Here is a 17,221-nt window from a genome sequence, read left to right as displayed (position 1 = left end):
AAAGTCTGCAACCTCTTTATCTAGTAGGCAAACAATGTCTCATCAGGCAAACAGTGTCAATGTGAAATGAATAATACAGAGCCCTTCCCACATGAAAATGCGCAGATTCAGCCTGCCTAGTCACCAGTTCAAACCACAGACATTTTTACTGGCTTTATCTTGGACCTCATAGCTGAAAATTATCATTGCACTATATAGTCAGTGAACATTTGTCTACAATAATCTAGCCAAAAGGACAATGAGAAAGGCTGGCAAATGTTTCAGAGAACCAGAATATGGCATATGGTCCAAAAGTGGGATTAAGTTATGCATCAAACCAAAGATCTGCAGAAAGTACTTATGTCCTTTCCTTTATGCGGCTTCAAAACCTGAATCTACTGTAGAAGCTAGATTTGATTCTGTGCAAAATGTTATTAGCATTTCTGAGGTATCTTTAGAAGTTAAAAAATGTTTCCCAGTTAGCAACATGAATTAATAGAATTATTTCAAGATATATAGTAAGAGACATGTAGTTGTTCTACTATTAGGAATTTACCCTAGGGGTGTCTAGGTGGCTCAGTTGGCTAAACATCTGTCTATGGCTCAGGCCATGATCTCACAGTTCTTGAGTTTGACCATGNCACCCCCACCCCCACCCCCCCCCCGCTTGCACTCTCTTTCAAAAATAAATAAACGTTAAAAATAACAAAGGAATTAATTTTAAAAGAAAGGAATTTACCCTAAGTAAACCTAATACAAGGTTAGTATGTTATCCACAATAGCAAAACATCAGAAAGCCTGAAACACAACATCAGTGGAGTGATTCATAATTTATGTATCAGAAACACAATGGAATGTGATACAGGCATTATGATTATAAAGATTATTTAGAAACATAAAAATAAGTATGAAAAATGAAACAAAAAAAGAACTCAAAATGAGGTTCTAATAAATATGTCTGCTTATAGAAAATGTAGTAATTTTTTTTAATGTTTTATTTATTTCTGAGAGAGAGAGAGAGAGACAGCATGAGCAGGGAGGGTCAGAGAAAGAGGGAGACACAGAATCTGAAGCAGGCTCCATGCTCTGAGCTGTCAGCACAGACCCCGACGCGGGTCTCGAACCCACGAACCACGAGATCATGACCTGAGCCAAAGTCGGATGCCTAACTGACTGAGCCACCCAGGTGCCCCTAGAAAATGTAATAAGGATGAATGTGTTACAGTTAAAATATGAAAGCAACTCGAGTGACCATCAGTGGATGACTGGATAAGCAAAATGTGAGGTATGCATGTGTGCGTGTAATAACAAAATTATTCAGCCTTAAAAAGGAAGGAAATTCTGACATATGTTACAACATGGATGAACCTTGAAGACATGTTAATTGAAATAAGCCAATCACAAATGACAAATCTTGTATGATTCCATTTATGAGGTGCTTAGTGTGGTCAAAATCATGGAGCCAGAAAGTTGAATGGTTGCCGGGAGCAGGGGAGAGGGAGAATGAAGAGTTACTGTTTAATGCACACAGATTCAGTTTTGCAAAGATGAAAAAGAGTTCTGGAGATGGATGAGGGTAATGGCTGAACAACAACATGAATGTACTTAACACCACTAATTATACACTTAAAAAATGGTTAGGATAGTAAATTTTATGTTGTATGTATTTTGTAACAATAAAAAATCAGGAAAAAATAGTTGTGTTCAAGTAGTAAACTTAAGGTTATATGGTTTTCCAGTTTTAGAAAAAAAAAGAACAATAATGAAACTGCTAAAACTAAGTAGTCTCAGTGGATTCTATCAAAATAACATATGGAACATGTGTGAGAAAAATGATGGTTTGCTAGCCAGGCAGTTAGCATATAGAATGATGACGTGGGACAACCTCAAACAGAATAGGCAAAAAGTTCTGCTTTAAAGACCAAAGAATTCACAACTTCAAACGAATCAGCATAGCTGTGGGCTGTGAGAAAACAATACATGAAACAAGCTTGGTCTTCTTGAACTGACTTCAGGGAGATTATAAATCTATGGCAAAGGCAACAAAAGTACTACTGTCTGGAAATAGTGGCTACAGATGCAAACAGTACAACTGATGTGATACATGGGCAAAGGAACAACTGATTAAAAAAAAAAATCTCCTAGATGCTTGCAAGCATCCCAAGACAGCAGGCCAATTAACCTGAAATTTCAAAACATGAGAATTTTAGCACTTTCTGAAACTATGACTGGTATAAAAATATCCTCAATTTTTGCTTCAGATCATTTTTTAAGTTTTTTGGAAAGCTCTTTTTAAAATTAAAGCGTAATATTGTTAAGAGAGAAAATAATTTTTAAAATAATCCAGGAAATTCAGAGAAATTTACTGGCAACTCTATGGAGAAAATGTGCTACCAATGTTGTTAGATAACCCTAGCTGCTTTTCATTTTTATTACACATTCCACAAATGATTCTTTTTTTTTCCCTCTTTCTCGCAGTAAAAAGTTTCAGCTTATAACCTTACAAAACCCTTACAGTCAACCTGTTAACTGGATGATTCATGGAAGTTGCACACACCTAAGTTTTATAATTCTAGCCACTCATTAGCTGTATACAAGACAGAACAGTGTCCTGCAAACTCATTTCTATCCCATCATCAAATTCTTTAGCTTATTAAAGTTCAGGTTTCCCATTTAATGCTCTCCTCTCCACTAAACTCAAAACTTTACACATCTGGTTATTTTAAAAGTTCTGACCAAAAAACATTTTTTGTGGATATATTTTAAGTAATGAATACATTGACAATAACTGGAAACACTGATACAGCCAAAAGTAAATAGTGAACAGGTTTTGAGACAAAAATTAAAATGTTTGAAACTGGGTTGCCTAGCAAAAAGAATGCCCAACTGATTCAAAAGCATTTTATTTCTGAATAGAGAATAAATAATGCAAAGAACATGGAATAATGTGTCTCTGTGTTTAAGCTTCCCACTGGGACACTAAACAGAGGCATGACGGTGGAATAAAGGGGAAAAAAGGAAGGACAAAGTGAACACCAGAATAAAAACAGAATTACCAATGTGGAAGGAAAAATGAGTTGAGTGAGGAAGAGCTGTACTAGCACCTCCTGGCTGAGACCGCAAGAGGATTTTTTGCTGCTTCTCCACTGGCTTCCATGCTTCCTTTGAAAAAGCCTCCTACAGCTGTAGGTTCCTGACAAGAGCTCCCTCTAGACATTCAGTCTCACCACATTAAAGCTTTAAGACCATCAGTACTAATCTCATTATGCCCTTTATACTTTACATTTATGTTTTAAACCGTCACCACAAGAAGTCTACAACTTCCAAATCATCTCTTCTAATAAGATGGAGAACATAACCATTTCTGACCCTTCCTCAACAATGAAGCCCTTCTACAAGTTAGTTAGTCATAATCACTCATTAATAGTCATTAACAGAATCCTCTTCATTCACCTGCTAATCTGAGTCTCGCTGAAACCTGGTTCTCCTCTGGGGCCTATATCCCAAATATCCTTTTTAGGAGGTGAATTTTTCTCTCCCTTGGTTTGTCATTACTACTAACTGCCACCTCTAGTCCACTGGCTGGCCCTTCTCCCTAAAGTCCCCAACTCTGAATGGCATGTTATTAGACTATACTGCCTATAAGCCTTTTTTTTTTTTAAAGTAGCCTTCACACCTAGTGTGGATCCCAGTGAGGGGCTTGCACTCACAACCCTGAGGACCAAGACCTGAGCTGAGGTCAAGAGTCAGACTCCCAACTGACTGAGCCACCAAGGCACCCCTACAAGCTCTTCCTATTGTAATATCTAATAACTGTAGTCTCTCCCATCATATCTTGAAAAGCTAAGCCCTTGGCTCACTGCCACTCTCCAATACAAGCCGTGTCATAATTCTTGGTTATTACAATATCTACGCAAATGATCTCGGGCCTTACAGTTCACTGACCTCCTCTTCTCATATTACTCTATACTCCATCTCACCTTAAAAACTTACTCCCAAGACCATAACTAGACCATGTCATAACCCCAAGCTACAATCTCAGCATAATCTTAATTTCAAGTATCCCACTCTTCAAACACTAGCTCCAATCTTCCCATTTTATTCTCTCTAGTATCACAAGGCTAACAAAGCTAATTTTCTGTCTCATAGGGACCTACAATCCATTAATCTTCACATCTCTTCCCCATCCCTCACTCTCAACATACCCTCGTTTTCCTCCTAACTCAATATAGATCCCTTGGTCCATCATTACAATCACTCCCTCGCATATAACCTTCAATCCCCTTGTTCCTCTCATGCTTGGTCATACGTGGTTGACAAATCTAGATTGGTTTAATCCAACTCTTCCCTTACTCCATGACTGCACCACATCATTAAATGTGGTTAAAGACAAATATAATTATGTTGACTCATCTAACTTTACATGAGCATGAACTGCACTGCAAGTACACCCTTACAGCTGTTCAGCAGTACTTTAAATTTTCCACTCTCTTAGACAACTATTTCATATCTTCTTTTTGTTCAAATCTCTATTTCCTCTCTTATCCCTACTCTCGGTTGATGACCTTCTTCCTGTTTAAGAAAATACAAGCAAATAAAAGAGCACTACAAGCTGTCATTACTACTTCTACTCATTATCCTGTGATCATATTCCTTGCCTTTGCTCTTGTTATAATGAATGAAATACCCATGCACATAGACCAAAAGTCAATTCTTTCACTTGTGTAAAGATATTCCAACTCTTTTTGCCTACTTTAGAACACAGTTCTCTGCATCATCATTTTTTCCTGACTCTGATGGATCATTTCTAGAAGCATGTTATTTTCCCCATTTGAAAGAAAAGTGCTCTCTTGATCTCACATCTTCCAATAGTTTCTTTCCCATTCCTCTGTGACCCAATATAGAAAAACTCAAAATCTGTCAATCTATTGGCCCACAATAATTTAAGAAAGGGATAGATGCTAACTAATAAATGTAGAGCAAATAACAGGAAATCAGTGTTTTTCAATGAATGGTGTAACTTGACTCAAGCAAGGATCATCAAAGAATGCAGTGCCATCAGATAGAATTTTGGGGAATAGGGTATTTTTATACACCCCACAAATTACTTACTAATTACCAAAAAATAAAAGTGCCTTTCAGTGGAAAAACCACTCAGATGCCACCTTAACTGAGTGGCAAACTTAACAGCACAAATAATGGTGAAAATTGACATGAGGGACCTCATAATGTAAGGCAATGGGTAGTATAAAATACCATTTATGGAGAATTCTTGCGAAAACCTTTCTTTCTGAATTCACTGTGAGGAAACAAATCCAGATTGTGAGTATTCTACAACTCACTATTGTAGACTTTAAAACTGACTGACATGATCATGAAAGAACTAAAAAGAATATTACTGGAATGAATGAGAAATTTGACTATTATTGTATCAATATTAAATTCCTTTAGTGTGATACTGTGCTTATGTAGAAGACTCTTTGGTTTTGGAAGTTACATGATGAAGTACTTTTTAGGGATTAAGTGTCACGATGTCCGTAACTCTTGAACAGTCAAGTATTTTAGATAAGGAATTGTCTGTATATGCTGTCTCCAATTCCACTCCTCATTCTCTCTTGAACCCACATTAATCTTATCCCTTTCATTCCACCAAAACAGTTAAAAAAATCACTGAACATCTGGTGATCTCCACACTGGTCACTTTTAGTCTATATTTTATTGACCCACCTTTTCATTGAAATGCTGTCTTCACTTGGCTGTCTGGATACCCTACAACTCTGAATTTCCTCCTGCGGTTTTGGTGGTTTCTTCCCAGTTATCTTTGGAAAAATCTATGTGTTTTCCTCAACTTCTAAATGCTGCAGTACTCCAGGGATCTGTTATTGAACCTTTTTTCTTCCTTTCTACCTAGACTTACTCTTTTGGTATTCTTCACTTTCAGAGGCCTAGACAAGGAAGATCCCCAAATTCAGATCTCTAGCTATGACCTCTTCCCTGAACTCTAACTTGTATATTCAAATGTCTCCTTGACATGCCTATTCTGATATATAATAGGTATCTTAAAATTAACATATGACCAGAAGAGAATTTTTGAGGCTCCTTTGCAAACCTATTCCATCTACAATCTTCATTATCTTAGGAGTACTGCAATAGCATTTTGATTGATTTTCTCCATTTTGTCCTTGCCTCCTACCTTAATCTACCCTCAAGACAGCAACCAGGATCATGCTGTTAAAAAAATAATTCAGATCTTATCACTCCTCAGCTCAAAACTCCAATGGCTTATCATCTCACTCAGAAAAGAAGTTCAAGTCCTTAAAATAACCTAAAAGACCTTCATGATATAGCTCCACATTACCTCTCTGACCTCATCTATTATTCTTTTCTTCACTCACTCCAGTCACACTGCTCTCTTTGCTATTCCTTAAACATGACAGGTAAACTAAAGCTTCGGGGCCATATATTTGCTATTACCTCTGATCTCACACTCTTCTCTGCATGTCTCACTCCCTGACTTTTACTAGTTTCTGCTCAAATATTTCTTATTAGATTCATCTGAACATAAGATTTATGAGCTCAAGGATTTGTATGTTTTGTTCACACTGTGTCTAGAATAGTTCCTGGCATCAATAGTGCTCGAAAAGTATTTGAAGGAAAGTTGGAGTACTTAAGGATATTGGGGGGGGGGGGCAGGGAAAGACCAGATATCCTTTTCACTAGCATCTATTAAAGCAGAGGTAACTAAAGAAAAGAGGACTTTTTATCATATCCAATCTCTTTTACGATTATAAACAAACGTGTCATTATTTGTTCATATTTTGGATGGAATTTTAAAAATATTATTTATACATACTCAGTATTATCGACAATCAAAAAACTGTTACATCGATTATTTGAACTACTAAAGTAAGAGAGGTTATTTAGGATGTGAGCTAAAACTGACTATCCTTCATTTATATGTACATTACAACTTCCCTAATGAGGCACATTTACTGAAGGCCCAACATGCACTACTTTGATTTATCAAAGTGAGTCAGCCATGATACTTTTTTTAGCAACACGGTGAGATGGGAAATACTACTCCACAAACATCAAAATAATGAATTACAACTTTATCTAAAAATCTTATCATTCAACATTTTTACTTACTCACAATACTAACCAATGTGACTATATTACCACATTTCTACAAGGAACTAAAGTATCAACAGAAAGTCTAGTTTATTCTAGTTGTTACACCCACGTACATGTTATCTGCTTCCTTTAATACCATACCTTTAAGAAATTAAACTCCTAATGTTACTACAGTATATAATCCAATATAAAAAGACAGGAAATTTAAATAGTCTAACATTCCTTTTAAAAACCAAACCAAACCAAACCATATTCCAACAAGTGTTAGTGATTAAGGGCCCTTATTTTTCTGAGGAGCTTAATATTTTGAAAATTCAAGCCACAGAAAACCTAATGAATGATATAGTATAATCTCATACTGACCCTTTGTGGTTTAATGAAGTATAACATCATAAAAGTCCTGAGATTCAGGGTAACTGTTACTGGGAACACACATTTTGACAGATATAATCCACCAAAATTCACACATCACATGAACAGTATTCTAGCTTATTAGGTACCTTTATAAATATCTCAGATTCCTCAAGAAAGGTATTATTAGTCCCACTTTCCAAACAAACAGATCCTGAAAGATTAGTTCCTTTGTTTCATTTAATACATACAGTATATAAAAGACTCTTTATGTTTACACAAACACACATACTTGTGTGACACATATACCAAGGATTCACAGATAGCAATACTTTATCTGAGACCTTCAAAAATATTATAGCTAAAGACATAAAAAATATATACTATATATTAGAATATTAATTGTCCTCTATTCAATTAGCCGTAAAAAACAACAACAACAAAAACTATATCTGGGGCACCTGGGTAGCTCAGTCGGTTAAGCGTCTAACTTTGGCTCAGGTCATGATCTTACAGTCCTTGAGTTTGAGCCCCGTGTTGGGCACTGTGCTGACAGCTTGGAGCCTGGAGCCTGTTTCAGATTCTGTGTCTCCCTCTCTCTCTCTGCCCCTTCCCTGCTCATGCTCTGTCTCTCTCTCTCTCTCTCTCAAAAAATAAAGATTAAAAAAAAAAAAAGAATATATCCAACTTTGATGGTAAATCCACAAAACTGGCACTTTTACTTATTGCTGAAGGCATTATATGCTAGTACAACCCTTTTGGAAAGCAATTTGGCAATTATCTCTAGACACAAAAAGTGTTCATGCCTTCTCCTAGTAATTCCATTTCTGGGAAGTCATCCTATAAAAATAATTCAAAATAGGGAAAAAGCTATAGATTATTTACAATGTCCTAGATGCTAGTATCTGAGATTTAACACTTGAGGTTTTGACACTGGTAGTTTTAACAACTTGTGAGAGAACCACAGGTTGATCCACAGCATATGTCAAGTTGCTATGTGAATGAGGAAGTCACATAACTACTGAGTGTGCTTGACTGCCAGCATTAGCTTTTCCTTGTGGTCTGACCGCTCTCTACATGCTCAGAAACATTTCTAAAATGGGGGAGGGAGGGAATGGACATGTTCATTAAAAAATTGTTTAAAAGGAAAAGGCCCTAGGGGGCGCTTGGGTGGCTCAGTCAGTTGAGCCTCCAACTTCAGCTCAGGTCAGGATCTTACGGCTCTTGAGCCCTGAGTTGGGCTCTGTACCTGGAGCCTCCTTCAGATTCTATCTCCCTCTCTCTCTGCCCCTCCCTTGCTCGTGCTCTGTCTCTCTCTTAAAAAATGAAGAAACATTAAATGTAAAAGGCCCTAAAATAGCAAGCCAGTTACTTGGCTGGTGATGAATGTGAAGAGTCTAAATAAGTACTGATATTTTTGGGCCTGAGATTGGTAATGGCCTTCAGTCACATTTCTTTCCAATACCATTAAGTCCACTACAGTGAAAGATCAGAAATATGATTCTGTGTTCAACAACAGTAAGATGATAAATCAATCCAACTAATCACTCAGTGGCTGAATTAGGGTACTGGAATTACAGATGATAATTTTTCATTTTACATTTTCAAAATATTTTCTGTGACATTAATATTACATCTGGAAATTAAACTCAAGATAAAAACGTACTGCTAAACAGAAAAGGGAACAGTTTACAATTCATTTCATAACATCAGCTCTACCCTGATACCAAAAACCAAGGACATTGCAAAAAATAAAAACCATAGACAAATATTCTTCATTAACACAGATGCAAAAATCTTTAACAAAACATTACAAAATTGAATTCAGGAATATGTAAAAAGGATAATACACCATGACCAAGTGAGGGTTAGCCCAGGAAAACTGTATTACTTATATCTTCCAGTTACAAATACAAGTATACAGGTCATTTTTTTTTTTGTATTTTCCCTACATAATTATATTAACATAGACAGAGGTGTGATCTGATCTATTTGACAAAGCTAAAATATTTCCTATAAAACTTCTCAATCAAGATTATTGTAAATCTGCTTTCTCAGTCAATTCAATACTTCAATTCAAAATGTTCGTTTTAGGGGTGCTTGGGTGGCTCAGTCAGGTAAGTGTCCAACTCTTGATTTTGGCTCAGGTCATGATGTGACAGTTTATGGGACTGTGCCCCATATCAGGCTCTGCGGTGACAACGCAGATCTTGCTTGATATTCTTTCTCTTCCCCCCTCTGCCCCTCCCTCCATAATGTGTATGCATGCTCTCTCAAAATAAAATGATAAAAACATTTTTTAAAATGTTCATTTAAAATATCTTCACTCAGGGGCACCTGGGTGGCTCAGTCGTTAAGCATCCAACTTCGGCTCAGGTCATGATCTCACGGTACGTGGGTTCAAGCCCCACGTTGGGCTCTGTGCTGACAGCTAGCTCAGAGCCTGGAGCCTGCTTCAGATTCTGTCTCCCTCTCTCTCTCTGCCCCTCCCCTGTTCACGCTCTCTCTCTCTCTTTCTCAGAAATAAATTTAAAAAAAAATTAAAAAAATTTTTTAAAAAATATCTTCAATGAGCTCTAAGATTAAACTGTAATTATACTATATTTTACTTAAAAGATAGAATTCAACATTCTGTGGAATTACAAAGGACCTCAATCATAGTGAAGGATGTTCTTTACAAAATTCTCAAGTGGAATGGTTGGATCACCTTATTGTGAGACCTACTGAAAAGAACATCCAACTAACTCCTTACAGCAGCCTCTGATTTTTTTGTGGATAATTCTGATGAAGAGAATTACTCTTTATATTAAATTAAACTCTACCTTCTTTCAATGTTTATTTACTGGCAGAAGTACTGACTTCCAGGATAGAAAGAGCAATTAAGTCTTCATTAATACATTTACCCTGCAAGTACTTGAAAATAACTAGTAAGTCACTTTGTAGAATTTTCCTCTCTAGACTAACCTGAGTTCTCCCAACAATTGTTCCAGTAACACTACAAAACTTCGCTTTTCTTACCACCACTTCCTACAAAAGACAAACATTTAAAACAAATGGGCTACAACACTGCACCACATTCCTAAAGGAGTATGCCGGAGATGTGTCCACCCTAGGAAATTTATTACACTAGTCAAACAACTCTCAAATATCAAAATATGCTAGTTTTTCCTGCTAATAAAAACCTATGGAAACATTTCATTAACAGTGAAAAAAACATACTAGTTATATGAAATAGATAAAACTGAATACACAACACTTATTTACTTTTTAAGTTTATAAGTTTATTTTTTGAGAGAGAGAACAAACATACATGCATGTATGTGCGAGCAAGGGAGGAGCAGAGAGAAATAGAGTATCCCAAGCAGGCTCCATACTGTCAGGGCAGAGCCTGAAGGTGGGACTTGATCACACAAACTGTGAAATCACGACCTAAGCCAAAATTAAGAGCTGAACTTAACTGACTGAGCCACCCAAGCATTCCAAGAACGTTTAACTTTTAAGCACTGATATTCCTTTAAGTTGTTAGTACTCTTTGATCTAGAGATGAATTGTGGGAAAAGAACTGAATCCTGGTAAAAAATTATGCCTAGCTTTAAAAGATATATGTGTATGTTGTATACCTGAAACTAACAATACTGTACAGTAATGTGTTACACTGGGATAAAAAAAAAAAAAAAGATACACACATATGTAAACAGCAGTAATCTGCAAAAATAATACTGGTCCCAAGGGCATGTTACTTTGCACAGGTTGCTGAAAAAATGAGTATGCTAAAAACAATCCTCATTTATACTAGCTTTTATCTTTGTTTAGCTTTGACATGGTTTTAATTAGTATTATACTACTCTAAAAAAACTGTTGAGCCCTTCAAGGTGTTTATAAAAATCACTTACTATGCTCTATTTCTTTGACTCTTCACAACAAAACTTAGATAGAAAACTATATATTAACATATTTTATATAACTATGTATTAACTTAATTAGTGAAACCTCACTAATTAAGGTCTAGTAGGGGTTAGGGAAGAAAAGTTCACTTACAAATTATGTATTTTAAAAAGAAGTTTAATGACCTTAGAGCACATGGAGCCTGTATTCAAGTTTGTATATTCTGCGAATACTGGAATGAAACCTAGGATAGGTCTATCTTCATAAATGGACAGAAATACTTTATAGTGAGTAAATCAAAGAAACCAATCAAGAATAAAGTGGCAAGTCTATTAACACTAGTCCTTAAAAAAGTTAAATGATGTATGCAAATACCATACCATTCATCACCAAAATATTCTTGGAAAATAAGATTTGTTTATATTTATGTTTCTAAGAATTACGCTTCTTTACCTTTGTATCTACAATACCCTCAATATCCTGAAATAAAGAAAAACAAATGAACATAGTGAGTATCTAATTCTTACCTGGAACCCACTTAATTTCCATTTCCATATCATTTTCTTTGCCTTTCTTTTCTTTTTCTTGAATAACTTCCAAGAGTTGCTTGTATTTAGCAATTTGTTCTTCATCATCCTTCTGACTTTTCTTTGTTTTCCCATCTTCTTCCATACTTACTTTATCATCATCTAGTAAAAAAAATCAATTTCATTTAATACACAGAAATACTGGACTTTTAAATCTAGTATTTAAATCTCATATACACCATAGCATCTTCTAAAAGATGTTGTCAGATATAATGCAAAAACTGAATATCAAAATCAGACAAACTTCTTTATATTAAATGAATTCATTGAAAGAATTAGGTCTTGTTAATAACAAAAATCCCTTGAAATATAAGTTAATACTGTCTAAGTAGTATACTCGAGAATCTCCCTTTTACTAAAATTCATATTTCAAAATAATTTAATAGACATGTAACATCCTTGGACTTCTCTTCCCTATAAACAAGACAGCAGAGATAGCTTTTTATCCCTCTTTAGGTCTTCCACCATCTAGCATAGTGGCTTTATTTTTTAAGTTTTATTTATTTTTGAGATAGAGATAGAGACAGCATGGAGAGGGGAGGGTCAGAGAGAGAGGGAGACACAGAATCCGAAGACAGGCTCCAGGTTTTGAGCTATCTGTCAGCATAGAGCCCGACGCAGGGCTTGATCCCGTGAACCATGAGATCATGGCCTGAGCTGAAGTCAGGACACTCAACCGACTGAGCCACCCAGGCACCCCCTGGCATAGTGGCTTTAAAATGTCATGGTCAATAAAAGGGTGAATATTGTTGGAATGCATGTTGTACATGGATTTAACTGTTATATGGAGACAGATAAAGAAAGCTGCTTATAATCCAAATGAACAATAATGAGTCTTTTCATCTGATGGTGAATAAGTATGCTTACTCTCAGGATCTCATTAATACACTGAGAATAAAAGTGAATAAACTAGAAGTTAAATCAATTAATATCGCTGTATGAAAAAACATCCATATTTCCATTTCCTAATTTTATAAAAATAATTAGAATACAAAGGAACAATATAAAATTCAGGGCAACTAATACCAAAGAAAACTAATACATGAAAAGTTTGTTTCGTCTGTATTTCCACTGTAATTTTCCAAGTCAAAAACATAAATTAAGAACCTGGGTTTTAATGCAAAACATACAGACTTATTGAATTGACTAAGTGTCCCTGGTAAAAGAAAATTCAGAAGTAGCATAATGAAGACCCTCTCTTCTATAAGCTATGGCTAACCGGTCACTAAAAATGTCTAACATCATTAAGCATTTAGCTGTCAAACATCAATGTTAACAGACTGTCCTCACATCTTAAAAAAGGTGACATGGAAAAAACATTGGTTAAGTAAATGTTTTTGTAGTTTTTTTTTTTAATATAACGAATAAAAAAATAGTCCAGGACATTCTTTCCATCCTATCACACTTTTATATTTTCACTCAAACAGCTGAAATTCATTTTTTTCCTGTTTGTGCTTTGTGCCACAAAAATAATGTTGGATGGAATTCTGTCATGTATCCCATAATTCAATGGATAAAACATCAGGAACACATTAACAAAATGGCAATGTATTTCTTTCTATTAAAAGCTTACTTCTGAAAACATAATTAGAAGCAAGCTCCTTCCAGGTTGAAATTTTAGTGGTAAGTCTCTGATGGCCTACTTTAAATTGATTTTTTCCAGTACTAAAATTTTACTTTCTGAAGCTCTTAAATGTGGGATAATTCATGTAAATCTTTTTTCCCAATTCAAGGACAATACTTTGTGAAAGCCTTAATACTATATAAGGAATGAAAAAAGTAGTCCAACGTAAGAAGCCCTAGGATGATCTTTTATAAACAACACTAGGAACATCTAGTAACTCTAAAGCATTCAAAAATACTAATGTATCTATCAGAGGCACTAAATTACAGATTAAAGTAAGCTGGCAATCAATTAAAATATTGAAGAAAAATGCTTTTAAAACTTAATGAGTAGTATATTTCAAACAAAAAGCCATTAATTCTAAAAATTTTACAAATGAAAATATATGACACACGGTAGTATAATAAGCACTTTATGAACATTATCTCAATCTTTCCAGCCATGAGCCAGGTACTATTATTATCTTCATTTCATAGCTATGGAAAGAAAAGCACACGAGCTTAGGAAAGTTAAACTATGTAACTTTAATATGTGGTAAACTCAGAATTTGCAACCAGGAGGGCCCAATATCTTAAGAATATACTGACAAACTACATTTTTGCCCAAATGTCAGTATCATTTTAAAATCTAGGTCAGTTCTCTCAAACCAATCAAAGAAATATATTAACAATCTTCACAAGTACACATTTTCTCTTCTTTCCTTTAACTTAAGCTGCTAGCGAAGAAAAACTATCCAGAATTTTCAGAAAGTGCTAAGTGACCATATAGGCATATAAAGAAAAAGAATCTATAGACACATCACTATGTATATGAGAGAAAAAGACAAAAAGGGTATTTGAAAAAGGACTTAGCTGTTCTGGGCACACTAGAAATAAAATGGTCACTCAATCTAGAGTTGCATTTGGAATGCCAAAAAATTAACAAGCAACAGTCACTGAGGCCTGAAAAAACTGAGAAGGCTCTTATGCCCAACATAACTACACTTACAAATCATACTTTTTCAGAGACTATTAAATACCTAAGAAATTATGCGGTTTTATTAATATGAGATGTCTGAACAAAGAAACTAGGATGACTTTTCCACTCCATGTGTGGAGTACAATTCACTTTATGAAAAACTTAGAAATATGAAGTAGGATCTTCAGCAGTCTAAAATATGATAGGCCAATCATAGGATTTAAGAAAGTTAAAGTTTAATGGTCCTATAATAATACTAAGAAGAATTTTAGTATTTATTTAATTTGACATCTAGGTAATAAAAATAATATATATGAAAAAGGAAAACCAAAAAACAGCTATGAAAAATATTAAGCTATAAATAAAAGCAAAAATATTCATCACTGCTAACTTAAAATACTTCTATCTATGCTTAAAAATTTTTTAAATTACTTTTGAGAGATAGAACACCTGAGCGGGGAAGTGGCGGGACGGAGGGGGGAGATTCGAAGTAGGCTATGTGCTGACAGTAGAGAGCCTGATGTGGGGCTTGAACTCACAAACCGTGAGATCATGACCTGAGCCGAAGCTGGAAGCTTAACTAACTGAGCCACACAGGCATCCATCTGTGTTTATTATTTAGAGTATTTGTTGCCAGCACTAAACCTCTTACACATAATTTTGCATGACTGGGAATTCAATTAGATAAGATGAACGAAGGGGCGCCTGGGTGGCTTAGTCGGTTAAGTGTCCGACTTTCGCTTAGGTCATGATCTCACGGTTCATGGGTTCGCGCCCCGCGTCGGGCTCTGTGCTGACTGCCAGCTCAGAGCCTGGAGCCTATTTCAGAGTCTGTATCTCCCTCTCTCTCTGACCCTCCCCTGCTCACGCTGTCTCTCTCTCTCCTAGAAATAAATAAAAATATTAAAAAAAAAAAATGAACGAAGACATGAATATATCAAGGAGATAGCATCAACCATAAATAGGTAAGAAATTACAATTAAGCAACCATTTCCACACACAGATTACATACAGGGAAAAGGGTTTTTTTATGGCTCTATTAAAAAAGAAAAGTTATTTTAGATAAATAGCATATACAACTAGAAAATATACCACTGGTCACTTCAATCGTTAAAATAATTTTTTTTTTAATTTTTTCATTTATTTCTAGGAGAGAGAGAGAGAGACAGCGCGAGCAGGGGAGGGTCAGAGAGGGAGACACAGACTCTGAAATAGGCTTCAGGCTCTGAGCTGGCAGTCAGCACAGAGCCCGACACGGGGCCGAACCCACGAACCGCGAGATCATGACCTAAGCGAAAGTTGGACGCTTAACCGACTAAGCCACCCAGGCGCCCTGTTAAAATAATTTTTTAAATAAAACACAGATAATTTGAGAACTTCTGTTTCCATTAATGGTAGGCTAGGTACTTCAGACTAACCCTCTCACTGAGGATGTCAAGTTGGATAAAGTATTTTAAAAATCTTTTTTAAAGCTTCAATGGGTTTTAAAAAAAAAGAAAAGATAAAACTTCAAAGAACTAACCAATTATTAAAAAATTATCAAGTCAAAATCAAGAAGGGAACACCAGGGAGTTGACTTCCTGCACTGATGACCAAATGCCCTGAGAACATTTACTGATCCACAGAGGAAACAGCTATGACATTAACGAGTTTAAGCAGCACGGCAGGGCCAAAAGGACAAAAATTACCAGAGGTGAGGAAGGGATCCGGAGGGATATACTCTTAGGGTGAGAATCAACCAGAAGTAAACCAGTCCTCATGAAAACCTGCATCACCCACAAAGTTTAAGGAACCTAAAGCCTTAAAACTTGGGGGTAATGTAACAATCCCTATCAAATTAACACCAGCATTCTTCACAGAGCTAGAACAAACAAATCCTAAAATTTGCAGGAATCACAAAAGACCTCAAATAGCCAAAGTAATGTTGAAAAAGAACACCAGAGCTGAAGGCATCACAATTTCGGACTTAAAGCAGTAGTCATCAAGGCAGTATGTGCTGGCACAAGAACAGTCACAGAGATCAATGGAACAGAACAGAGAACCCAGAAATGTATGATCAACTAATCTTTGACAAAGCAGGAGAAAGTTTAGTTAAGTGCTAAGTTAACAACTCCGGCAACAACAGATGTTAGCGAGGATGTGGATAAAGGGAAATGCTCTGCACTGCTGGTGGGAATGTAAACTGGTGTAGCCACTCTGGAAAACAGTATGGAAGTTCCTCAAAAAATTAAAAGTAGAATTACCCTACGGCCCTGCAATTGCACGACTACGTATTTATCCAAAGAATACAAAAACGCTGATTCAAAGGAGCACATGCACCCCAATTTTTATAGCAGCACTATCGACAATAGCCAAAGTATGGAAAGAGACCAAACATCCATAGACTGACGGATGGATAAAGAAGACATGGTACACATATATACACAATGGAACTCTACTCGGTGAAGAAAAAGATTGAAATCTTGCCATTTGCAACAATGTGGATGGAACTAGAATGTATTACACTAAGTGAAATAAGTCAGAAAAAGACAAATATCATGATTTCACTCATATGTAGAGTTTAGAAACAAAACAGATGAACATAGGGGAAGGGGAGCAAAAATAAGATAAAAACCCAGAGGGGGAGACAATCCATAAGAGACTCTTAAATACAGAACCCAAACTGAAGGTTGCTGGTAGGGTGTTGGAAAGGGGGTGGGTTAAC

At 35.9% G+C, this 17,221-nt stretch overlaps 1 protein-coding gene across 2 annotated transcripts in view; it reads right to left on the bottom strand.

Annotated features, from left to right (window-relative positions):
- The window catches only part of ESF1 (ESF1 nucleolar pre-rRNA processing protein), a 71,665-nt gene that overhangs the window by 34,743 nt on the left and 19,701 nt on the right, over positions 1 to 17,221 (bottom strand). For both annotated transcript variants that reach the window (XM_077777524.1, XM_077777525.1), the window contains exon 9: positions 11,877 to 12,038. In XM_077777524.1, the coding sequence (XP_077633650.1) occupies positions 11,877 to 12,038 (162 nt within the window). The remainder of the gene's footprint in view (positions 1 to 11,876; positions 12,039 to 17,221) is intronic.

The sequence above is a fragment of the Crocuta crocuta genome, unplaced genomic scaffold (genome assembly GCF_008692635.1).
Source record: "Crocuta crocuta isolate KB4526 unplaced genomic scaffold, BGI_CrCroc_1.0 scaffold187, whole genome shotgun sequence".
NCBI classification, from domain to species: domain Eukaryota; kingdom Metazoa; phylum Chordata; class Mammalia; order Carnivora; family Hyaenidae; genus Crocuta; species Crocuta crocuta.
The sequence above is the reverse complement of the archived record's forward strand: the minus strand, read 5'-3'. Positions and strand labels throughout refer to the sequence as shown.